We start from the raw sequence: 27,004 nt of genomic DNA on the forward strand, positions 1-27,004 counted from the left end.
GTAGGCGATATGCGATGGAGTAAAGCTGGAGTTTTTTGAGCCGGTCTGCGTAGGGCATCTGTTTGAGGCCAGTAATCCTCTTTGTGAGGTATTTCTGCGGCCTTTCCAGTTGTTGTAGATGTCTTGTGAGGTACATACCAAAAGGGGCGTTGTACTCTATAATGGGTGTAATGAGTGATGGGTAGAGGGGGAACAATGATATCTTTTTTCCTGAATGAGAAACCTTTTGTGATGAGGTGTGCCACATAGAAGGATTTCCTGACTTCTGTGGCTATGTGATTATCAAAGGAGAGACTACTGTCCACCTGTGTGCCAAGGTCTCTTATCACACTTTTGGTGTTAAGCAGACTACCACCTATGTGGTAGCTCATGGGTACAGAGTTTTTACCAAAGGGGATGACAATGCACTTTTTGGCATTGAGCTTGAGGCCATGGCTTTGACACCAGGTATCTGTCTCAGTGAGGCTCTTTTGTAGGATGTCCACATCGTTAGAAGTTTCGATTATGGCTCCTAGTTTGCGTACATCTGTGAACTTCGTTAGCCAAAGACCTTCTGTGTTAGTCTGTATTTCAGAAAAGTAGATACCAAACAGGAGAGGACCCAGGACTGAGCCCTGTGGTACTCCACTTGTCACTGGTCTGAAGTCGGATTTGGAGTCTGCCACTTTCACAGTGTGGGTTCTGTCAGTGAGCCAGTTGGCAACCCATCTTGTGACATAGGGATTTATACCTAGTTTAGTGAGTTTATCTATAATTCTAGAGTGGGGGATGGTATCAGAAGCCTTGGCGAGATTTAGAAAGGCTGTGTGAACCATCTTACCCTCGTCTGTGGCTTTGGTGACTGCTTCAAAGAAGTCTGTCAGGTTTAGGAGACATGATCTGCCTTTTATAAATCCGAACTGGGTGGGGTCCAGAGTTTGGAGATTACTATCATCTTTGTTTATAAGTTCCATGATGATACGTTCCATGCCCTTGCACACCAGGCTCATTAGGCTAATGGGGCGGCAGTTCCCGGGGTCCGTCGTGGCTCCCCCTTTGTGGATTGGGATAACTGTCGCTGTGCACCATTCAGTGGGCAACAAAGCCTGAGGTCACTTTAGGCTTTGATTTCTGCAGTTTTGTCAGCTCATATGAATGGCTCTTTCAAGCCACTTTTATTTTTTTCCAGCCTGTTGTCATTTGACTTCATATGTTCTTCCAATGCCCCACTTATTTTAAACATATCTGAGTGCATTTGAATTATTTTTTTTCTTTAAATAACTTGATGCCATGTGTTGTACTAAAGGTGCAGCTAGAATTGCTTTTTGCTTAACAGCGGGATGGCTCTGTTTAGCTAGAAGTTTTTGTTTTGTGGCTGCTTTTCCATTTTTTTTTTCCAGATTTGTTCTTGGCTGACAACTAGACAGTGTAATTGCTAATCGTAGATGAATTTTCTAAAAATCAATAACTTTTACTGGCTTTTAGTCCTCTCTGTTTTCACACTGTGAGAGCACTAGTCAGTATGTTCCTCAAGCAGCCACCTTTTTGGAAGTCTGTGCTTTATCCCTAATTCTTGAGCAGAGAAGTTGAAAGTTGTGGTACAAAGGTGCCTCCCTATGTATTTTTCTGATCTGCCCTTAAGCACAACCATCTTCTGAATGCTGTAAGATAAAGCCTATCCTTACTGTGCAAAGCTTCTCTTCCCTTAGGCCTTAATAATCATGAACCGTTTATCTGAGGTAGTTGTCTTCATTTGATCTTCAACTTGCGGGTTTACGGATCCATATCATGTCCGACATGGCCGCATAGCCAGCATCTGATCCGAGCTCAAAACTCCTCCCCCTTACCCATAATGCCCCTGTCTCCTTCCTCCCTTCAGATCTCATTTGCCGCCTGTAATGTCTGCATCCTGGTCTGAGCTCTCTGCTAGAAAGTGTGGTGAGGTTTATTTTTAGGGGTTTAATCTCTCTCTCTCTCTCTCTCTTTCTTTTCTAATATTCTTTACTTTATACCTCCACTCTGCATGGTTGTCAGTTACAAAAAAAAAAAACTCTTCTTTCTTCCTTTCCTTAGCATGTGTGGTTGAGTGCTTGTGAGTATGCTGGGCCTGCTTTGGGGTGATGTCTGATACTTCTAGGCCAGGGTTCAGAAAGTGTACAGAGTGTGGCCATAAGCTCTCCCAAGCCGATGGCCACACTCTGTGTGTAATGTGTCTGGGGGAAGCCCGTGTAAAGACCTCCTGCTCCATCTTTGCTGGGTTTAATTCCCAGACACTGAAGGACAGGAGGGATAAGTTAATACTTAAGGGCCTTCTTCCCTCTTCAGGTACTCAAGTCCCTGCAACCCCAGCTTCTGCTTCTACCTCCTTGTCTGGTCTCGAGGACTCATACTCCCTCTAAGAGGCCCAGGGGATGGGGAAAAATCATCTAAGAAGGATAGGTCGAGAAAACGATCTCCGGACCGCTCGGCTTTGACCATCCCTTCACCTAAATATGGATTGGCTCAGAGTCTAGAGTCTCCCCGGCTCCATTCTCCCTGGTTCTCCCCGAAGCCAGAGGAGCCCCGAATCCGGTCGCCATTGCAGGCTTCTTCTCACCGCCCTCCCAGGCCGATGTAGGTAGCCTCCTCCTCCCACTCCACCTGGAGCCTTAGTGAAGCAAAGATAGACAGGATGATGCAGAAATTCATCCGTACCCAGATTCAGATGGGAGTCTTGCCTACCCCCTCTCCCTCCTGAGTGGGGAGCAGGCAGCTCTTTTTCACCCCTATTACTCCTTCTCTAATCTGACCTTCGGTTTCCAGGCCCTTGGATCCAAGGACTCTTGGGGTCGAGGGGTCGGCGCGGATGGTACCATGTACCTCAACTCTGGCTGTAAAATATATACTGGGTCGGATCTGACAAGCTCTTGGAGCCATAGTCTCAGTGTCGGCTCCGAGTTTGTCAGAGTGCAGCCTTTCTCTCAGTATCTCGACCCTTGGAGGCTCGGGTCTGGCTCCCCCATTGGGTCAGAAGGTGATGGCTCCTATTGGCCTTTCTCAGGATGTCAGTTCCCCTTCTGCTTTCGATGTGTTAGACAGGGTTCTCTCAATTTCGTTGAGACCCTTGACCATCACGTCCTCGGACTTCATCCCGACTCTGCTGTTTCGGGTACGGCTCAGGCCATCCTGCCATCCCAGGGACAGCCTGCTGCCATTTTGCCTCAGGAAGCTTCCGCTTGGGAGCAGCAGGACATTGGTGAGTCCTCCCCAGAGATTCCCACTGAGGAGATCCCTCGCAAACGGACATGCAAAAGGAGGCACTTAGACTCCCCACCAGAGTCGCTCACCGAAAACACTGATTTGGAGGAAGGGGATGATTCCCCTTGGTCACCCCCGAGGATGTCTTCTTTAGAGACATCATGGAACTCCTCCACAAGTGAGGCAGGTGGTCTGCTCAGAAGCCTACCTCGGACGAATCTGTGTTCCTTGAGGCATTTGGCGCAGGACCCTCTACTTCTTGGGTGTCCCTTCCCGCAGATCCCCTAGTGGACCTGATAACATCTCGGGCATGGAAGGAACCGGACAAGGTGGAGCCCATCCCCAAACACTCGGCTAAAGTTTTGAGTCCCCCTACAGATAGGTCACACTGGAATAAGGGGTCCCCGGTTGATGCTCTGTTTGTGATGGCAGCCACTAAAAAAGAGCTCGCTCAGACGAGCTCTATGGTTCATCCTCCGGACCGAGAGTCACGGGCGATGGACCACTTTGGGAAGCGGGTGTACACTTCAGCGACTTTTTCTGTAAGAGTACTAAGTTATATGGCACATATGATTCAGCTGCAGCGAGACCTAGTGAAGGAGATCACTGAGTCACCCCTGAGTCCATGTTGGCAGAGGACAAGAAGTTTTCCGCTCATATGGCCACTCTAAAGACAGTCGCGAACACTTCTATGCGTCTCCTTTCCCATGCTACTCTGTGGGAGCTGCTAGAGCAGCTGGTACAGGCGTTGACATTAGGCGACATGCCTGGGTCCAGCTTTGTCAGTTCTCGGAACCTTTTAAGACGTCATTCACCAATGCCTGGTATGACGATTCCTCCCTGTTTGGAAAGTCAGTACATGAGACTTTAGTTCAGAGTGAGAAGGATGGAAGACTGTCTGCTGTCGGGATCTACTTCTCCACTCCTCAATGATCTTTTTCTAGGAATCAGCGAGGGACCAAGAAGATGTGGTTCCGGAAATCTCAGGACTCACCTTCCCCCAGGGGTAGAGGGGATTATGTTAGGCGTCACCCAAGAGACAGAGGGGATCCAAGAAATTACAGGTCTTGAGAGCCTTTCTCGGACAGACCCATGCAGCAGCCCTGAAGGGTTGCCTAACTGCTCGTCTCTGTAGGCAGTCGGGGGCTGTCTATTGCTACACCTAACGGAGTGGGAGTCCATCACAGAAGATCATTGGGTGTTGCGAATTATATCCAGAGACTATTCAATCCCATTCTTCGAGCCACCTCCACTGCCGAAACACCTCCCAGACGTCCCAACCGTGCACACGGAGGATGCAGCACTAGAAATTGCAAAGCTGCTAGAAAAATGGGTCATCCAACGCGTCCCCCAAGACCAGTTCGGGTTAGGCATTTATTCCAGGTTCTTTTTAGTGCCAAAGAAGACTGGGGACATAAGACCAATTCTGGATCTATCCACCTTGAACCTGTCAGTGGCCAAGATGAAATTCCAGATGGTTACCCTTCAGTCTGTCCTGCCCTTCCTGCAGGAGAATGATTGGATGTGTTTGATCAACCTTCAAGATGCGTACTATCATATCAAGATGGACAGACGCTCTTGGTTTCTCCACTTCCGCTAGGAGCCAATCATTATCAGTTCTGAGTGCTCCCATTTGGTCTCACCACAGTCCCCAGGCTGTTTACCAAAGTGATGTCAGTTGTAGCGGTTCACCTTCGACTCCAGGGCATTCAAGTATTTCCATACCTGGACAATTGGCTCCTGTCTGCCCCTTCCAGGCATCAACTCTGTCAAGCGAGAGATTCCTTTCTTCTACTAGTCCTGAGGTTAGGCATCATCATCAATCTCAACAAATCATCTCTGGCCCCAGTTTAGACCTTAGACTTCATTGGGGCTCGGTTAGACACAATTCAGACAAGAGTTTCCCTTACTCCAGACAGGATGCGCAGTCTGAAGCTACATGTTCTCTATGTTCTTCAAACTCACAGCAGAAGTACTACTATGGGTGTTGGGGTCCATGGTAGCTACTGTCAATCTTTAACCCTTGGAGCATTTTCACATGCGGATCCTTCAGTAGACCCTTTCCGTACAATGGTCCCTGTTAGATCGCCCATTGTCTCATCCTGTTCAAATCTCTCAAGTGTGCAGGGACTCTCTTCGGTGGTGGATTCATTCCCTGGACCTGGTCCGGGAAGTCCTTTCCTCCCACCATTCCCCAAGGCCATGGTGACTACTGATGCCTCCCAACTGGGGTTGGGGGGCACTGCTAGGGAAGGACAGTTCAAGGCACGTGGTCCCCTTACGAGACTAGTTTGCATATCAATGTCCTGGAGATGAGGGGGGGTGTTTCCCATGTTGCAGGCTCTCCATGCCCATCTTCCCTCAGCAGTGATTGCCATATAGACAGACAATATGTTGGGGGTCTGGTACATCAACAAACAGGGGGGAGCCAAATCTTACTCCCTTTGTTGAGAAGCCTTGAGAGTGTGGGAATGGATGACCTCCACCAGCCGTTTTCTGGTGGCAACACAAATTCTGGGATAGTCCAAAATTCTAGAGAACAGGCTCAGCAGATCAATCCTGATGCCTTACGAGTGGTCTCCGAATCCTTCAGTAGTGGAACAGATCTTTCACAAGTGGGATCAGCCTTTTGCTGCAATCTATTCACCTTTCCTTTCAACACAAAATGCATCAAGTTCTTCTCTTTGAATCCTCCTCCGGGGGAAAGCCCCAGAGACACTCTTGATTTATGCTTGGCCTCCCGGTCTTCTGTATGCTTATCCTGCTCTACACTTGATACCAAAATTTCTTCAGAAAGCTCACAGGTTGTTGAGCTTTGTGATCCTCATTGCCCCCTTCTGGCCTCGCCAAGTCTAGTTTCCTTCTCTGTGGTCTCATCTGGTGGCTCCACCATGGACATTGGATCCAGTTCCGGATCTCATTTCTCATCCCTCAGGGATTCCCCATCCAGACCTGGACAGTCTAAAGCTCACTGCTTGGTTGCTCCAGTTCCCATGATTATCAGGACTTCCGGTTTATCTTCTCCTGTCAAAAGATATCTGATGATGGCTCATAAGTCTTCCACCAGGAAGGTGTACTATAGCAAGTGGAAATGTTTTTCTATATGGGCTTAGCAACATGCATTGGATCCCTTTACTGCGGTGTTGGAATTCTTATCTGGGATTTTTCAACAAGGCGCCAGTTCATCCACAGTCAAAGTTCAACTGGCTGCAGTTTTTAATTTTCATGTGGGGGAAATGTGGCTTTTGTGGCATCTTCAAAATTTTGCAAGACTTTCCTTAAAGGTATCTTTCTTCTGAGACCCCCGGTGAAGGATCCTACTCCACCGTGGGCTCTTACATTAGTGCTTCAGGCTTTAATTCCACATCACTTTGAACCTGAAGCTTCGGAAGGTCTGCAATTTCTGTCCTGGAAGACTACATTCTTAGTTGCCATTACTTCTGCCAGGAGAGTGTCGGAACCTCAAGCCCTATCGGTTAAAGTCCCTTATATGATTTTTCATAAGGGCAGGGTGTCTTTGCGCACTAATCCATCTTTTCTTCCCAAAGTAGCTTCAGAGGCCAACATTAATCAGATGATCAATCTCCCTTTTTTCCCCACATTTTCAAAATAAGGGAGAATATAAATTGCATTTGTTGGATGTACACAGACAGTTATGTTTCTACTTACACAGGACAAAAGCATTTCATAAATCTGACCAGCTTTTCGTTTCTTACTCCAAACCCTTTTTAAGGAAACCGATCTCCAAAGTTACTGTTGCCTGTTGGATTTCCCTGTGTATCATTCGGGCTTATTCTGTCAGGGGGATTTCCCCGCCAGGTCAGGTGAAAGCACATTCTATCAGATCAATGGCCACTTCTGTGGTTTTTGGTCCAGAGTTTCGTTGGATGATATTTGTTCTGCAGCTACTTGGTCCTCATCTCATACCTTCATTTCACATTATAAGTTGGACATCGTATCCAGGAATAGGGCATCCTTTTGGCTCCACCATGCTTCAGAATATCCTACCATGAAGGCCTTCCAGGTGTTTAGTAGCTGGGAACACTGTCCCACAGGTTGAAGATCAAATGAAGACAACTACTTCACATAAAGCAGTTATACTCGCCATAGCGTTCCATCTGAGTAGTTGTTCTTCATTTGTCTTCAACCATCCCCCCTCCGTCCCCCGGCCTTGTCTGAACTGTTTTTTGGCTATATAAGCATAGAGTGTGGACACCTTCAAAGTGCCCTTTTGTCCTTCTCTCGGGTCAGGAATTTTTCTGGTAGTGACAAGGTTCTTTTAGGTAGAGTGTGAGTAATGGATTGAGCAGCAAACTCGATCTTAAGGGAGGAAGGGGACAGGGGAGTTATGGGTAAGGGGAGGAGCTTTGAGCTCGGATCAGATGCTGGATATGCGGCTGAGTCAGATTTGATACGGATCCGTAAACCCAGTGGTTGAAGGCAAATAAAGAACTACTACTCAGATGGAACGTTATGGTGAGTACATAACTTCTTTTTTTCCTTCCTCAGTCCATCTGCCAGCATTTGTATTGCCTTTTCCTTCCCTTCCTTAGATTTTACTCTTGAGTACCAGAAGTACTTTTGTAAAGGCTGCTTTCCTACCTTTCTCTTGACAACTTCTGTTATAGTTGTAACTCCATATTTCTTTCTTTACAGTCATATTCATGTGCATGTGTACCACTCTTTGGTCTCACCGTACATTTTTAGATCACCTCAGGTATGAAAAGTACATGTTGTTGTGTCTGTGAGATCATCTCAGCTATAACCAGGCTTTAGAGACTTCATCTTTTCTCCTTTGTCAGCTTCCTTTGAAAATTGTTGCAGAAACAAACTTAAGAAGGGAACTGTTTTGTGTTTCCTAAGAAGTTTCTGTTATCAATTGATTTATGAGAAGGAGAAGGGAGACAAATACACAATAAACCACATGTGAGGTGTTTAAATAGGAGGAAATCAGGAGAAATCAGAATATAAAGAGAATTCATCCACAAACATAGGGAAGACCCTGATGTTAATATCTGCTGTTATGGTCGCTACAATAAGTATCTTGCTGAATTGGAAATCTGTGGTTTTAAGATAAAATATCAGCATTGGTTTATCACAGGTAAATGATGCATTTCACATTCTTTCCTTTTAGTCGTCGAATTTTGGAAACTCTGGAGGGGAAGTATTCCAGCCTGAAGGAGGAAGTGGCAGTGTTGAGAGAAGAGCTGGAAAAGTCCTCATTGGATATGGAGCTGCTAAGCAAGGAGAAGTCTGAGCTGGATGTTGCGCTTCAGAAGGTATGGCCAGTTTAGTTGTTATCCATTACTTAACCCTTTGTAGCACTTACTGGCTCCACTGCTTTTTTTTGTCAAGAATGACAGAGAGTTGGATAGCTTGTATACTGAGATCGAAAGTGTCTGTCCTGTATAACAGGATGAAGCTTGTTGTTTGGAAGTAGGCCTGACCCACCCTTTGTGTCATAGTGCTAGTCATGTGTTACTGAACCATAAGTCATCTATCTGTACTGGGGGTCACTGACTGAGATGGGTTTAATGAACTTTGTTTCTGCTACCAATATTTGTTCATATTTTTACAATAACACATTTTCACACTGCCTTTTTAGAAGAAGACTGCAGTGCACACAATCTGATGTATGATCAGATTTGCGTTTTATTTTGTAATATTTAGTTAACATTTTTTAATACTACTTTTTGCTGGCATATTCACCTGTAGTCAGATGTGATGCATAAGTTGAGTGGGCAAGTCAATCATCAGCCTCCTCTTCTATTTTAAATAGAGTTGGTGCGTCACACCAACATTAGTCAATGTGACCAAATTACCTAGAGCCAGTGTTTATACCATGATAACTGGCCTTGGTATGTTGTATGTTTTTTTTTTTTTTGAGGAGAAAACATTAGCAGAAGTCATTACAGTAATTAGTAAAATTATTGTATTTGTGACTGTTCTGCATTGAAATCTTGAAATGGCAAAACCTCGAAACTTAAAAAATCGAGGTAAAATGCTTGAATTTTGTAAGCTCGAAAAGACACACAAAACTCCTGATGTTCTGTATTCTTATCTCGCCTTCATTCTTACATATGGGTTCGGAGCCGATTACAAAGCTCAAAGTCACTTAGTTGGCTCATGGCAAGGTAGGTATCTCATAGTGCACCAATAAGAATCCCCAGATCTCGTTTGCCGCGTCTACGAGTTCAGAAGTGCTTCTTGCTTGGCTGTGGCCAAGTTGGATATTTTTCATTACTATTATAGTTCTTATTGATATTTCTGCTTATAATATAGCTTAGTTTACATAGTTTTAGTAATAGTTATCATACGTAGTAAATAGTAGTGTGTTTTTGCTAAATTTTCTGTAGTTATTGATGAGAGCTTGTTGGCCGTCTCTAGGCCCGTTTTTTGTTCTCCAAGTGGTATCCCTTCTGTGTGCTAGTTTTTTGAGATAGTTTCCGATTAGCATAGGTCCGCGTTTGTGTTAGGACCTTGGTTTCTAGTATTTCAGTAGAATAGTATTTTGTGTGCAGTGTCGTTTACTATTATTGGCTAGTTTGGTACTTTTCTGACTTAGCTTCTTTCCTGTTTCCTAGCAGCTAGGTCCATTTAATTTAGAGGACCGAGTCCTTTATTAAAGTTTCTGGTGTTTCCTCTACAGGGCTAGGCTCGTTTAAGTTAGAGGACCTAGTCCTCAGTTGTCTTTTTGTGTGTAGTTTTCTTACAGGGCGAGGCCCGTTTAAGTTAGAAGACCTTGTCCTCTCTTCTGTCTTTATAGAGTTCTGTTTGTACTAAGCATGTCTGAGGAGTCCAAAGATCATAAACCTTCGGGTTTTAAAAAGTGTCTTAAGTGCTCCCAAAAAATGTCAATCACTGACGGGCATAGTAACTGCGTTTACTGTCTCAAAGCCATTCATCTACATGAAACTTGTTCTTTCTGTCACTCCTTCAGCTCCAGAGTTCTCCAAGAAAGAAAGAACAAATTAATACTGAAAGGTCTCCTTAAGCCTTCCTTCGAGGAGGATTTAGCCATCTCTTCATCATCCTCCAAGTCTCCCTCTTCAAACAAAGAGAAGGTTAAGTCAGCAAAGAGACATTCTCCTCCACTGACTGTTTTGTTTGGACCTCCTCAGAAAGTATTAAAATTGGATAAGCCTTCTACCTCTTCGGCTCCACTGTCTTCGGAGCCGGTCAAGGTTATCGATGTTGACACTGCAGTGTCAGTCCCAAGTCTTTTGGAGCCAACCACTGAGAAATTGCATTGGAGCCAGTCTAGAGAGCTTTTGCCAGTCTCCCCAACTTTACGATCTCCCATATTACAGAGATCTAGGTTGCCTACCCTGTCATCCAAATTCTCCAAGAGCCTTTTGGAAGAGGATGTAGAGAGAGTAGTGCTTAGACTTTTGAAGTCGTTTGCTTTACCAAAATTGTTGCTGGCTCCGACCCAGTCAGTTCTGGCACCATCTAAGACCATTCTCCCTGTTGCTGTTCCTCCGAGCCGTGTTGGTCCTTTGGAGCTGGAGATTTCGGTGCCACTTGTTGTGGAACCCTCGGTTCCAGTACCCCTTGTGTCTGTCTTGGAGCCGAGTTCCGCTGCAACGCCTTCGGCGTCGTCCTTGGTGTCTAGGAGCCGAAGCTCACCAGTTGGCCCTGACAAGGACGCTTGGACCCAAACTTCCTCGGTGCTGAGCTTACCTCTTAGTGCGTTGGCTAGGTTGAGCTCAGACCCTACATCCATCTCGGAGCCAATCGCTATCTCCTTTTCCTTGGAACTGGGGCTGTCCTTGGAGCCAGAGAGATATGCATTCGAGATGATGAGGAGCGTGCTGTCTCGGTCATCAGCTCCGCACAAGGGTACCAATACTCTTCCCCCTCAAGCACCGACCTCTGTCTCAGCACCATCCCTCTCTCTTTCAGTAGAGACCCGCAGCCTCAGGAGCCCCCGTTGGGTGGCCCCCAGTCCTCCGAGACCTCCCCAGAATACCATTCTGAGGATCGCCCTGGGAAGAGGACATGCAAGAGGAAGCATGTTGACTCCCCGGATGTCCATCACCTCGGACACTGACCTCGAGGAGTCAGAAGGGTCCCCTAGGTCGTCCTCTGGTGATATCTCCTTTGTAGATATCTTAGAGATCCTGAAGCAGAGAGGTGGCTGGCCCACTGTCACCCCTTCTGATGAGGAGTCAGTGTACCTGAAGGCTTTCGGGTCTCAGCCTTCAGCCTCTTGGGTGTTTCCACCTTTTGATGAGCTCCTGGACCTAGTTAGTCGGAAGGTGTGGGAAACTCCTGATGCCATGGAACCAGTCTCCAGAAGACCCAACAAATTTCTCTCAACCCCCAAAGAGAAAGAGTTCTTGACCAAAAGTGTGCCTGTAGATGCCATGGTGGTGGCGGCAGCCACAAAGAAGGAACTAGCAGAGACTTTTACATCTGTCCATCCACCGAACAAGGAGTCTCGAACTATGGATAGATATGGAAAACGTATCTTCTCTTCAGCGGCTTTTACTCTCAGATCGCTGAATTACCTCACACATTTTACTAGGCTTCAAAGAGATCTCCTAAAGGAGCTAGGAGGTACTCTCCAAGATACATCAACTGAAGGAATCCCTGAGAAACTTACTGCTCAGTTGTCCACCTTAAACTCCATTGTCAACTCCTCCATGAGGCTGATTTCCTATGCAGCAGATGGAGCGAGTAGGGCAACGGGTTCAGGGGTTTCCCTTAGGAGACACTCCTGGATGCGCTTATGTAATTTTGCGGACCCTTTCAAATCTTCTTTTACCAATGCCCCCTTCGACGGCTCCTCTTTGTTGGGACCTAAGGAAAAAGATACACTCACCAGGTGCGAACAGGAAGGGAAAACTGTCTCTGCGTGGGAGTATGTTTTTACTGTCCCTTCTAGACCATACTCCAAGGGTCAGAGAGGCGGGAAAATTTGGTTCAAGAAATCCCAGAGACTTTTCCCGGGCGCACAGGGTGATTCCTCCTTCAGAGGCAGGGTTGGAGTAGCTAATGGTAGACGTCGCCCTAGAGGCAGTGAGCGTCCGCAAAACCAGGGTGGCTGCGATTCTTTTCGTGGCCGTCCCCATCAGTGCTCCTGGTGTGGGGCCCGGCTGCTCTTCTCTGGAGCCAGTCGGGGGTTGCTTATCTTTGTATCCGGAAGCCTGGCTGAGCATCACCCAAGACAAGTGGGTACACAAAATAATCACAAGAGGATACTCCATACCCTTCTTTCTTCCACCCCACACCCCCAAGAAGATCCCAGATGTTCCACCCATTCACAGGGATCAAGCAACCATAGAAGTTCAAAAGTTGCTTTCAAAGAGAGTCATCCAAACCGTCCCCGCAGACCAGAAAGGATTCGGAACTTACTCCAGATTCTTTTTAGTGCCAAAACGAACAGGGACTGGAGCCCATTTTGGACCTCAGCAAATTAAATGAATCAGTAAAGAAGTCCAAGTTCCAAATGGTAACCCTGCAGTCTATACTCCCTCTCTTAGGGAAAGACAATTGGATGTGCTCCATAGATCTCCAGGATGCGTACTACCACATCAAAATGGACAGAGCATCCAGGAGTCATGTATGCTTCCGGCTGGGATCCAGTCATTACCAATTTTGTGCTCTGCCCTTTGGTTTCACCACGGCCACCAAGGTGTTCACGAAATGCATGGCGGTAGTGACAGCTCACTTGAGACGTCGTGGATTCCAAGTGTTTCCTTAACTGGACGACTGGCTCCTGACCGCCACCACAAGCCAGGGATTCAGCCATCCAGCTCTGCACCCAGCTAGGAATTACGATAAATTGGGAAAAGTCTGCCTTGTTGCCCTCTCAATTTGTGACTTTTATAGGTGCAGAATTAGACACAGTCGCTATGATGGCTCATCTTCCTGCAGACAGAATTCAAAATCTCAGACAACAGATATACAGCTTACTTCCTCAACAAAAAGTCAAGACCAAGACCGTGCGAAACTTTTAGGAACCATGGCTTCTACCATAACTCTAGTTCCACTAGCCAGATTGCATATGCGAATCCTTCAATGGCTACTTTTTTCTCAGTGGTCTCTTCAACAACTACCTCTGTCTCATCATATTCTCATAACGGAACCTTGCAAAAAGGACCTTAGTTGGTGGATTCAGCCCAATCAACTGATGACAGGAACACCCTTCCTTCCTCACCAACCCATTGCTACTGTGACCACGGATGCCTCCCAGATAGGGTTGGGGGGGCATTATCTAGGCAGGACTGTCCAAGGCACATGGCAATATTACGAGGCTCACTTGCATATCAATGCCCTAGAGATGAGAGCAGTGCTACTAGTGTTGCAAGCACTTCATGACTTTCTTCCTCTAGGGACGATAGCAATCCAATCGGATAATATGTCCGACAAGCAAGGAGGAGCCAGATCTTACCCCCTATGTCGAGAGGCTCTTCATGTTTGGCAGTGGGCGATATCTTCCCAGCGCTTTCTAGTAGCAACGCATATCCCGGGGGCAACCAATGTAATAGCCGACAAGCTCAGCAGGGCAATCTTGATGCCGCACCAGTGGTCTCTAAATCAGAAAGTCGCAGAACAGATTTTCCTCAAATGGGGACAGCCTTGCTGCAATCTGTTTGCCAGTCGAATCAATGCCAAATGCAGCAGCTAGTTCTCCCTTATCACCCCTCTGGGGAAGTCACAGAGAGATGCACTTGTTCACAATTGGCCTCTGGGACTTCTTTATGCATTTCCCTCCTTTCCGCTCATATCGAAAGTGATCCAGAAAGCAAAGTTCTTGGGAAGCAAAATGATTCTGATCACTCCTTACTGGCCTTGTCAGATTTGGTTCCCTTTTCTCGGGTCTAATCTCCTAGACGATCCATGGACTCTGGACCCAGTTTCAGACCTCTTGACACACGTGAGGTTCCCTTCACCCTTGCCTCCACACCCTCAACTTGACAGCGTGGCTGCTCCACTTCCATCCCCAGTCAGGCTTCGTGATTTTTCACCTGCAATGACCCATATCCTCACGTATTCCCACAAACCTTCCACGAGGAAATTGTACGCTAACAAATGGAGAAGATTTTCTATCTGAGCAAAAGAGAAAAATGTCGATCCTTACACAGCACCCATCCCCTTGGTGTTAGAATTCCTAACCAAACTTTTTTATCAGGGATCAGCTGCTGCTACAATTAAAGTTCAACTGGCAGCGATATCCAATTTTCATTTGGGACAACATGAGCTTAATCTGATGGCTCACAGATTGTGCAAAACTTTCCTTAAAGGCACTACCTTGCTAAGACCTCCCTTTCAGGAACCTGTATCTCCTTGGGATCTAAATTTTGTTCTATCCAAACTTACTTCCCCACCTTTTGAACCCATGCATTCTTGTGAACTGACATTGCTGTCTTGGAAGACCATTTTTCTAGTAGCTATTACATCTGCTAGAAGGGTGTCAGAGTTGCAAACACTGTCAGTGAAACCACCTTACTTGATTTTTCATAGAGACAGAGTTTCCTTTCGTACAAACCCTTCCTTCATCCCCAAAGTTTGCTCTCAGTCTAATTTGAACCAAACTATCGAACTGCCTGTATTGTTTCCTAATCATTCAGACAGTGCAGAATATAAATTTCATCAGCTTGATGTTCACAGACAGTTACAGTTGTACCTACATAGAACCAAGGAACTTAGAAAGTCAGACCAATTGTTCGTGTCCTTTCTGAAACTAGGATAGGTCTGCCAGTCTCCAAGGTAACTCTAATTGGATTTCCAACTGTACCTCTTTTATCTACTCTTCCAATGGAAAAGAACTTCCATTTAAAATTAAGGCTCATTCTACCAGATCCCTATCCACATCTGCTGCCTATCAAATCAGAGTCTCAATTGACAGTATTTGTGCAGCAGCAAGTTGGGCTACCCCTCATACCTTTATTACTCATTACAAATTGGATTTGACCTCAAGGGGTAGAGCCTCCTTTGGTTCCACGGGTCTTAGGAGTATATTCCTGTGAGCCACCCAAGAAAATGGTGCTAGGGACACTGTCCCACATGTAAGAATGAAGGCGAGATAGGACTACAGAACATAAAGAAGTTGTGTACTCACCATAATGTTCCATGTTTGTAGTCCATCTCTCACTTCATTCTTACGAACCCACTCACCTACCCCTATCCATGTATCCTTGGAGGATCTGGAGACAGGATAGTATTGCCGTTGGTAGGGTGGAGAGCTTTCATCTTTGTTGTTCCTTGTGGATAACGTTTCTATCACTTTTATAGTCAGCAGCAAACAAGATCTGGGGATTCTTACTAGTGCACTATGGGATACCTACCTTGCCACGAGCCAACTAAGAGACTTTGAGCTTTGTAATCGGCTGAGTCAGAGCCAAGGATCGGCTCTGAACCCATATCTAAGAATGAAGGGCGAAATGGACTACAATCATGGAATGTTATGGTGAGTACATAACTTCTTTTTTTTTCAGGTGGAAAGCACCTTTTTACCTTCTGTGTAGGGGATATGCCCCCCCCACACCCTAACTACTTGTATATTTCAACTCTAAGATCACACCAAAGTGGGGAAAGGATCAGTACCCTGATACCTACTCTGATGTGATCCTGAACAATTCATATTCCATCAGTATGGCTCAATCTTCTAAGCTTTAAAACGTACTATACTGTTTGCGATACCTGCCCCATCTAAGCTGCATAGTGAAATGGAGAGTCAGTAAGGCATGATGCCTTTTACTTATTAGTGTATATTTTAATAGCTTTTATGATGCAGTTGTGCTGTATATCCACACATAGTTATCTTCCCTTTTCACTGCCAGTTTTTGGCATAAATGCTTCAACTTGTATATGAATATGTTTGGTAGATCTTGTACCTAGATTTCTTAAGAACTTCCATATTTGCATTAATATCAGACATATCAATAGTAAATCACCATGATGCATTCTAAATGGAAGGGGGGAGGGTGTTCCCTGCTTTTTTATGTTGCTTTCTGGCTGTTTCATTTTATGATGTATAACTTGGATAGTTTCATCCGAATATGCTTATTGCCAGCAATTTCCTTTTGAAATGTTTCTTTTGTGCCCTTTCTCATTTTTCTTTACTGAACATGTATCAAATAAGCATTTCATTTTCAAGCACATACACAATTACCTGATTGAGGTAAATCTTACTGTATACCATTTATGATCTGTAGAATTTTCCTAGTGTTGTAGATCATGCTTTGAAAACAAATCTCTTTAGTGGTTCAAACCCAGTAAAGTACCATTTTGTTTTCTATTTTTATTCTATTTTTTTTATTCATTTGCAATCTTGAAGTACAGTCTTAAGTGTTAACATTTTTTTGCCTGAATTCATTGTGTAGTATGAAAATGAGTAATATTCAATTAATTAAAATAAGACTTTATATGCTAATGAACCAGAAGAAAAATAAAAAAGTAATGTGAAATGTAATTTTCTTTTTAAATGATTGAGACCCTTTTTAAAATTTGTTCCTTGGATTTTCTTGAATCTGCCTCCCATGTAACATTTTCTGAGTAACCGTTTTATTCACATTTTGGCCAGGTTAGTCTCAGTAGGCCAGCAACCTCTTTTCAGTGGAGATCCAATGCAGCATTCATACTGACTGAGGGAAATTTGGCCCAGGGCACTAGGGAAAGTCCCCTAGTCTTTTTTTTTTTTTTTTTTTTTTTTTTTTTTTGAGATGCGACCAAACAGCTGAAACAGGAAGACAGGGAACCTTGCAGACAGACGAGTATATGAGAAGTACCGAAGAAAAAAATGCAGTTGCTGATGTGTATGTATATGTATATAATACGAATACTATAGGGGAGGAGTTAACACGTTCTGAAACTATTCTTTTGCAAGAGGGCAGTACAGATGCAAATTTTGTATAGAAACTTATTGAGGAGATGAAACCATCAGACAGTATAGCATTTTCTTGGTTAGGCACTTTAAAGAGTTGCTTTGTAAATGATGCAGACATAATGGTTACCTTACTAACAGCAGATTAAAACCAGGAGAATAATTGAGTGGCGAAAGATGTCTGACTCAGTGGATTAGAGGTTGGCAATTCTCGAGAAAAACAAGAAATGAGTAAGACAGCTGAAGAAGTCTACCAGAAAAGTTTACCGTTGTAAGTGGAAGCGTTTTTCTGTCTGGGCTTCTTAGAGGGATTTAGATCCTTTTACGGCTCCAGTGCCAGCGGTTCTTGAATTTTTAGCACGCATTTTCCAGCAGGGTGCCAGCGCTTCTACGGTGAAAGTTCAACTGGCTGCTATTTCTAATTTCCGTGTAGGTGAAAATATGGTGTCTTTAGCGTCCTCCAGACTCTGCAAAACCTTTATTAAAGGTGCATTTCTTTTAAGGCCTCCAGTTAAGGACCCTAGTTTTACAGGCGTTAGTTGCTCCGCCCTTCGAGCCGGCTGCCTCTGTGGACTTAATTTTTGTCTTGGAGAAACTGCTTTCCTAGTGGCCATCACCTCGGCTAGGCAAGTATCAGAACTTCAAGCATTATCTGTTAAACCTCCTTATATGGTTTTACATAAAGACAGGGTCTCACTTAGGACTAATCCTTCTTTTTTGCCTAAAGTGGCTTCAGAATCAAATATCAATCAGTCAATCTACCTGTCTTTTTTTTCAAATTTTCAGAACGGGGGGAATATAAACTATATTTGTTAGATGTACATAGGCAGTTACGTTTCTATTTACACAGGACTAGGCCCTTTTGCAAGTCTGACCAATTATTTGTGTCTTTTGCTAGACTTTTTCTAGGCAACTCAGTTTCCAAGGTGACAATTGCCAAGTGGATTTCCCTTGGCATTCTGCAGGTTTACAAAGATAAAGGTATGCCTATTCCAGGGAGAGTTCATGCCCATTCTACCAGGTCCATGGCTACGTCAGCTGCTTTTTGGTCCAGAGTATCCTTGGATGATATTTGTTCAGCGTCTACTTGGTCCTCATCTCATGCTTTCATTTCTCATTATAAACTGGGCATGGTTTCCAGAGGGAGAGCATCCTTTGGCTTCGCTGTACTCCAGAATATCGGGGACTCTGTCCCACAGGTTGATGACCAAATGAAGTTAACTACTTCAGATAAAGAAGTTATGTACTTACCATAACGTTCCATCTGAGTAGTTAGACTTTATTTGTCGTCAACCGTCCCTCCCTCCCTCTTAGTCACTCAAGTGAAAGATCCCAATAACAAGGCCGGGGGGATTGAGGGAGGGACAGTTGACGACAAATGAAGTCCATCAATATTTCATTAATTTTACCTTCTTAAATTAAGGTATCCATTAGCACAGTCCCCCCTCCCTTGTCTGGCTTCATAACCCTGGTTTCTCTCATTTCTGAGTTCATCTTGCGCCCCTCTTGCGTTTACTTGTGGGTCAGGTTTTGCTGATCAGGCTTATGTGTTGGGTGGCAAACTTGATCTGAGGGAAGGAAGGAGATGCAGTGGTGTTATGGTTAAGGGGAAGTAGTTCGACTAAAAGCTTTCCACCCCTACACCCTCAAATAAAAAAAATTGAACGCATTGTGGAAGGTGAAATTAGAAAATAATTTTTTAAGGTTAAGTACAAAGCTAATTTAAACCTTAAAGACAGAATCGTTCTTGATGAAGTCAGAAATGATAGAGAAACCAGGGTTATGAAGCCAGACATGGGAGGGGGGGGAACTGTGCTAAAGGATACCTTAATTTAAGAAGGTAAAATGCATTAAATATTGATGGACACTAGCAAATATGTAAGTGTATCAAGAAATGAAGTTAATATATCATTCAGAAGAGGGGACTTAGCACTCACAGATATGTTTACAGAAGGTTTGCTCGATAGTAACACATACACCTATCTAAAAGTGGATAAACCCAGAATACCCTCGATTTTCAGAATACCGAAAATCCACAAAAATGAAACAGATCCCCCTCTTAGACTCATAGTCTCCGCTGAAGGTTCGTAAACATTGCCTTTAGCGAAATATGTGGATTTGAAACTAAAAAAGTTATGGTTAAAAAGAAGGAATATATTGAGGGACTCCTGGAACTTCTTGAGAGAAATGAATAATGATTTCTATAGAGAAGATTTGGTGTTACAGTAGATATAATAGACTTATTCTCCAGCATTCCCCATAGAAAAGGGATGAAAATGTTAGAGGAGATTTATGTTTGATGATGAAGAGCTAATACAGAATGAGAAATTAGTCTGTTTAACTTTAATGGAATTGGTGCCGAAATATAACTTCATTTATTTTAAAGGTGAGCTTTACCATCAAATTAAGGGGGTAGCAATGGGCACTGCATGCGTCCCAACTTATGCAAATGTGTGCTTGCAAAATGTTAAGAAAAACATGTCCTGGGTTCCATTTACAGGAGAATGGTTTAATTCTAAGGTGCATAGAAAAAGTACCCTTTCAAATTCTTACCTGCATTTCAACAATGCACACCCCTACTATTATAAAAAGAATATTGTCAAAGGGCAATTTATAAGGGCTCGCAAGATGATCTTCAGTAATACTGAATTTGAAAATGTAATTTTTTGAAAGGTTTGTTCAGAGCAATAAGTTATCCAAATGAACTAATAGAGCAAATGGAAAAACAAGTATATGATGATAGGCAAGAGAGATTGAAACCTATACTAGGGGAACTCCTGGCCTAGAGACTGAACAGAACCGTAATGAAGATTTTGGTAAAGCTATGGTTTTGGAGTATAATGCTAGTATGAGCACTGTAAGAAATATCAAGTCTGAATGGGAGAAACTCATAAATCTCACAGACTTGGATCGAATTCCGAAAGATGGATTAAAATTTGTGTATAAGAACTGCCAAAACCTGGAAAATTTTATAGAAAATGATTTTAAATCATACAGCTCAAGAAAGAAGGGCACCTATAAATGTGGCCGTTGCCAGCATTGTAGATATATTATTAACAGCGAAGAATTGTTATTAAATAGTAGAAATATAGTGTTAATTAGTAAAGATTTTTTAACTGTGAATCATTTGGATTATTTAGCAGTGTGTGAAGAGTGTCAGTCCTTCCATATAGGTAAAACTAAACGAAAATTAAAAAGAAGGATATATGAACACTGCTATGATATGCAGAACAAAAAAGAAGCTAGTGCTCTCTATAAACACTCATTAGAATGTACTAAAGCGAGGTTTACAGTTTTTGTATTGGAAGGAGTGAAAAAAGAAGCAAGAGGGGGGCAATGAAAAGAAAGGGAGGAGTATAGGGAGTTATGGTGGCAAATAACTTTACAAGTCACCACCCCACCTGGTTTAAATGAAAATGTATCCCTGGCCCCTGTATTAAAGATGAGAGCAGCCAAACTATGAAGTTATTTTTAAACAAAGTCATTTTTATTTAAACTTATGTAAAATCTGAGGTTCTGTGGACCAAATGGTTATTTTTTTAACTGAGAGTGTGATTAAAACTTTGACCACCAGAGGGAGTCTGATTATTATAAAACTGCCTTTCAGCTTTTGTTCATACAGAAAGCTTTTAGTCAAACTATTTTATTTTAAGACTTATTTTAGTATATTTTGCATATCCTGGTGTGTTTTAAAATATTTCAGAAATTTTGACTTGAACATATATTTTTTAAATTATATATATATATATATATATATATATATATATATATATATATATATTTAGTAAATGTTTTACATTGTCTAGAAAGTTCACAAGATCATGAATATTCATGAATTTTATGGTAATTAAATCTGCAACTGTCTTTTTAACTTCCTGTTTAATTTTATTGGTTGGCCTGTGTTTTAGAAGGGTATAAAAGTATTGTAGTTGTCCATCTACATCTGATGAAGTCAACTTGGTAGAAACGAAAAGTTGTTATTTTAAAGTGTATGCATTTATGTAAGTTCTATTTTTTATTAAGACTGCCTCAACTGGAACTGCTCTGCTGGTGGTATTTTTCCTGAGTACCTTGGACTTGATTTTAGTGAAAGTTTGGTGTTTTTTGCCGTTTTTTTTTTTTTTTTTTTTTTGCGATATATATGTATGTATGTATACATGACAATGTTATAAAACTTCTGGAATTCTCAGTGGAGGTTTTTAGAATTTTTATTCATATTGGTTTTCAGCCCTTTTGTGAGGTGACATTTAAGGCTTGGCTTGGATGAAAATATTTTGATGCTTATTGGTAACAAAATTATTTTGTGCACCATGGATAGAGTGTCAAGTAGTAGGAAATGCTGTAATGCTAAAAATATGTTTACATGTTTAATTTAGACCTTTTGAGATTTGAGAGCAAGAAATAAGGGATTGATAAATAGAAAAATGTTAAGTATGTATATGAAATTAAAAAAAGTTATTGATTACACGAAACTATGGAATGTTTTTGTATTTGAAATAAAAATTGCAGAAAACAGCGGAATGTCCCATGGGAGGTATGGGTTAACCTGAATGTTGTTGATGGAAAAATTAAGCATTTGTCAGTTGTTATTAATAATGGTAAGAAAGGTTTGTTGAAATACTGGGGTCGATCAAAAACATGTCTTTATTGTGGAGCTGGTGACCATCCGATGCAAGCATGCCCTCAAAAGTTATGTGGAGAGTTGGCGTGGCTAAGATGGCTATCTCAGAGCAGCTCTATTACTGAAAACTTTTCTCTGACAGAAAATATAATCGAAAAATTTAAAGAATTTAAGATACTTTTTTGCTAATTGTATTCGTTAATAGCCAGAGAAAAGATTTATAGCTTTAGGTTCTTCAAAAACTGTAGTTTTTTTCTGTCATAATTTCAACTATGTGGTTGAGAGGAAACTTTAGCATGAGTCACTCAAGAAATGGTACTTGGATTCTTATGTTAAAAAGGACATCCAGTCAGCACTGTCTAGTATGCAGGATGTATTAATTAAAATGGACAAACTGGATACAAAACTAGAACGTTTCAAAGAAGAGACCAGAAAGAGGATGGAACATTTTTTAATTTTTATGAAACAACAAGGGGCACACGTCTGCAGTATGGAAGACACTTTGAATGGTCATGAAGGCAGAATAACTTAAGATGAGTCTCAGACTGGATTTATTTTAAAACAGAATAACTGGCTTGTAGGAAATTGTCGATGATTTAGAAAATAGACTGAGATGAAATAACATTAGAATTTATAGTATACCTGAAAAGTATGAGGAAGACAATATAATAAACTTCTTAACTACCTGGTTGCATAAAACATTAAATCTACCTGAAGCTATCTTTTGGAATTGAAAGAGCACATAGATCTCTGAGGGCAACTTCTAGAAAGGAAAACTCAGCACAGCTCTCCTTTATGTTTAAGTTCATATCTAGCTTAGAAAAAGATAAAATATTAAAAGCAGCATGGTCAAGTTCACCTATTAAAATAGGTGAACATGTATTCGGATTTGACAATTATTATTCCCATAAAGTAATGAGTAAAAGAATATCCTGTTTATCACTGATGAAGGAACTTAAAAATAACAGTATTAAAGCTACTTTGGTGTTTCCTGCAAAGATCAAATTATTCCATTCAGAAGAAAGCAGAATATTTAACATGCTGGAGAAGCCATCCACTTTTGTTGACAGAAATAAAATCCTTAATAATAGTGCAGAAATGGATTGGAACAGTATATCCCTGAAGAGACAGAATCAGCTAAATTCTTGGAAAACTCCTTCTAAAACTAAAAAGCTCAACAACAAGTGACCCTGACTCTCTGATTGCAGGACTATTATTTTCTAAAACAATAGATTTGCCTTGTAAGTAAACAGCTTGTACTGGACTTTAGTCTCAAAACATATGCAAGTATGTATTTATATTTGAAGCTAAAACATTTTTTCACAATGAGAAATATAAAGGGTTAGTTTTATTGTTTTACTGTATTTACAGTGAAAGACTTAATATATTTTGTTTAACTAAACCTATAAGTGTGTTTCTAAATGTTAAATAACCCTGTAAGAAAATGTCATATTATAAGCAATATAACTGGTAACTTAAAAGCTATATAAGTTAAGAATGTTATTTTATTTGTTCAACGCCGCATAGTATGTGCATTGCTGGGCTATCTGAATGTCATATTTAAGTAATATGCTAATTAGAAGTATTAAAGTGCTGGTAATTTTGTTTTCTTTGTTCATGTGTAACACATTCTTTTCACTGGTCATTTATGAAACAGCTGATGCTTAGAGGGAAAGCTTGAGAACAAAAGAATGTTCCATTTCTTCAGAATGATGGATTTTTTCCCACCTTGAGCTGTTCTGAAGAATATCTAGGTCAGAGTTCATCACTGATGTCTGTGAAAGAAAAAAAATATTTTTCTATTCTCAAGTATATACATGAGAAATCTACTCAAAAATAACACCTCTTTTCTTTTCTTAGAAGTGAAGAATTGGTAAGACAAAAGGTATAATAATGTTTAACACTGAGAAGTTGTAGCATAGTTTGCTTACATTTTACATGTTAATAGCTTATGGTGTAGTGTTATTAACATTAATTGCACATATTAGCTATATATAGTAATTGAAAGAAGTATTGTTAAATGTTTGTTACTTATTAGAACAGCTTAAAAGAACTAAAAAGAATGACAAACGTAGAGGAAATTAGCAGCTGTTGTGTGCTGTGAGTTGTCATTTTCACATGCTGTAGCCAGATACTGATGTTAGCGTGTAAAGTGTAAACCAGAACAGCAGTTCACAGTGACTAAACACACATATTCAAATTAAATACGCAGGAATTCTTTTATAGATAGTCAGGATTGCTTGTAATACTAGAATTAATAAGAGCAAACATCTTATGAATGATATGCATTTACACAAGGAATGCAATATCAACTATGTAAGATTAATAAAAAAGTATCAGTAAATTAAAAAATATGTGCACATACTGTAATCTGTCATTTCTAACATAAATCTCTTTAAATACAAGTTTAAAACTTTTCTCCTAAATGTCAACACCTGTCACTGCAATGATCCCACTTAATACCACCTTACTACCTCTCACACATTTACCACCCACCTATTGCAAGTGTTTTATCTCATTGGCATCTTTTTCTCTTTTTGTTGATTAAAAAAAAATCTAACTTTGTACTGCATGCTGTGCACATTATTGTAATGTTTATGTAAACCTCATTCTCAGGCCTTTTGTAAATTTCTAATGTTCTCATGTAAAGCAAATTATTGTATTGTTTGCATATAACTTCATTGTCAGATGTTTTTCTTTATGTAGCTTTGTAATAACTGTCTGGAGCTTTTCTCCTTAGATGTTCATCGTGCATTACAGCTGCAGTAATCACATATGGGTTTTCAGCCGTCAGGCGGTCCCTCGGTCGGCCGAATTCCAAAGTCTTGGTCCGGCGTCGGTTGTTGTCGCTTACTCTTCTGACGTCAGGAAGGCTAGAGTATATAAGACACAGCCGATGCCATCTTCTTCAGTCTTTTTTGCCGCGCGGTGCCCGAAGCAGAAGCAGTTCGCAAGTGCCGGTCGGCCAGCTCCTGAATTACGAAAAATATTTGGAACCGAAGTCTTCATTAAAGCTAAGTACCCCGTTGGGGAATCTTTTCTTGCCTCAGACCGATGTCAGAAAAAGTTAATAATTGTATTTCTTGTGGGAAGCAAATACCGCATAAGGATTTCCATTCCCTTTGCATACCTTGTTTGGGCCCAGACCACGACGTCTCGGGCTGTCGCTTTTGCGCTACCTTCAATAAACGCACTATCAAGCGTCGGGCGGAGTTCGCCCAACACTTTTTTGGTAAAGCGTTTGATTATAAAATGTCGTCGGATACTCCGACTACCTCTTTGCCCAAAAAACGCAAAGAAAAGGACCGCCAGGTGAGGACCGCGGTCTCCACCGACACCACGCCGAAGCAGGCTCCACGTGGTCCGGTTCTCAGTGAGACGCCTTTGCAGTCCCTGACTACCGACGACACTCCCTCGGCGGGGTCTTCTGTACCCGAGACCGCTGGTTCTTCGGCCCTTTCTCAGACTACAACCGAAGCCCCTGCTTTTGTCGAGCCTACTAATGTGGACAGATCTACATCCACCCATGGTGTATTTAGGCCTTCATCCTCTTTCTCTATTAAGGCCTTCACTAAATCCAAAACAGCCAGGCATCATACTAGGCCGGCTACACAAGGCCCATCACCTGGGCCCATGCCTAAGAAACACATGCTTAAAATGGCTGAGGATCTTATCACTCTTATCAGAGGCTCCCAGGCCCCTCCGGACAAGAGACCCAGAGTGGAGGAGGAATCTCCCTCTTCTGACCTGGGATCCATTTTATCAGAGCATTCTGATGCTGAAGAGCACTCTTATTCCCCTTTTGAGGATTCGGATGCAGAGCAGTCTATTCCTTCTGTATCCCCCCCTGAGGATTTTTCTTTTGGGGAAACCTTGCACACCTTGAGGGAGCACTTCCACTGGGAAGGCCAAGACTTTTCAGACTCCAAGAAAAGGCTTAGGGAATTTCTCTGGTTACCTCAGCATAGACCTTTGGCTATTCCTCCTGTTTTGGAGGTACTGGATGATGTTTACTCGGAGGCTTGCTTTAATCCGGATTCACTGCCTCCTGCACCAGTTAAGCCTGATAGATATTACAGAGTACCTAATTCTCATCAATTCCTCTACAAAGGCCATAATGCAGACCCTGAAACTATTTCTCAAGGCCCTAAAGGAATTAAGGCCTCCACTGCCAAGAATCCACTTCCTGCTGAAAGGGAATCTAGATCTCTAGAAAGGTGGGGTAAGAAGGTTTATACCTCGGCCACCCTAGCCATGAGGGCCTTAAACTGCCAGTTTCATATGATTAAATATCAACAATTCCTGTTATCACAATTAAAGACCAAAATGTCACAACCTGAACAACCAGATATAAAAGAATTACAGGATATGATGCATAGTGCAGAGCAAGTGGGTAAGCACACTTTACAATGTGGTTATGATGCCCTAGAGGCCTCCAGCAGAGCGGCCGCTACCGGATCAGTCATTCGCAGACATGCATGGCTTAGGGAACAAAATCTGCCAGACCATGTGAAAGCTAAAATTCTGGATGCACCTTTACATAAGGATGTTCTTTTTGGTACTAATGCTGAGGATATATTACGTAAAATGGAAGAAAAAGCAAAATCTATGCAAACTGTCAAAGCTTTCTTACAGGTCCAGCCACCACGGTTTAGCAGGAATTGGCCCTCAAAAAACTGGTCCTTTCCAGCCACTGACAAGCCCCAAAGAGGCAGATACAGACGTGGAAGGGGCAGAGGACAATCACAAGGGTCCTATAGAGGCAGACAATGGCAATCTCCGGCACCAAGAGGTGGTGACGACAGTGCACAACAGTACAGGAAGCAGACTCAATGACTCCCTCATTTCCATGCCAAGCAAAATTCAACTGGCAGCACCCTTGGGAGGGAAACTGGCACTATTTGCAAACAATTGGCATATTGTCACAACAGACAAATGGATTCTGGACATTATAAACAGAGGCTACAAATTCCATTTTCACACTCTCCCAAAAATGAGAGGCATGCCAAATTTACCACAAAATCAAAGGGTAGAGGCACAACTGCAAATTACAAAGCTCCTAAACATGAGGGCTATACAAAAGGTACCTACGCACCAACAAGCACAAGGTTTTATTCAAGGCTTTTCCTGGTGCCAAGAAAAGGAAGCGACTGGAGACCCATTCTGGACTTATCCATCCTAAACACATTTCTTCTCGTACCAAAATTCAAGATGCTCACATTACAGCAACTCCTTCCCATGCTGGGCAAGGGGTTTTGGCTGGTAACATTGGACCTCAAGGAGGCATACCTGCATGTCCCAATCAGACAAAGTTGCAGAAGATACCTCAGATT

The 27,004-nt window shown here is 42.4% G+C and overlaps 1 protein-coding gene across 1 annotated transcript in view; it reads left to right on the top strand.

Moving 5' to 3' along the window:
- Positions 1 to 27,004, top strand: part of LOC122808201 (rootletin-like) — a 546,256-nt gene that overhangs the window by 151,937 nt on the left and 367,315 nt on the right. The window contains exon 4 of the mRNA XM_044079170.1: positions 8,351 to 8,495. Within this exon, the coding sequence (XP_043935105.1) occupies positions 8,351 to 8,495 (145 nt within the window). The remainder of the gene's footprint in view (positions 1 to 8,350; positions 8,496 to 27,004) is intronic.

The sequence above is a fragment of the Protopterus annectens genome, chromosome 8.part0, assembly GCF_019279795.1.
Source record: "Protopterus annectens isolate FY-2018-M chromosome 8.part0, PAN1.0, whole genome shotgun sequence".
Taxonomy (NCBI): Eukaryota; Metazoa; Chordata; order Ceratodontiformes; family Protopteridae; genus Protopterus; species Protopterus annectens.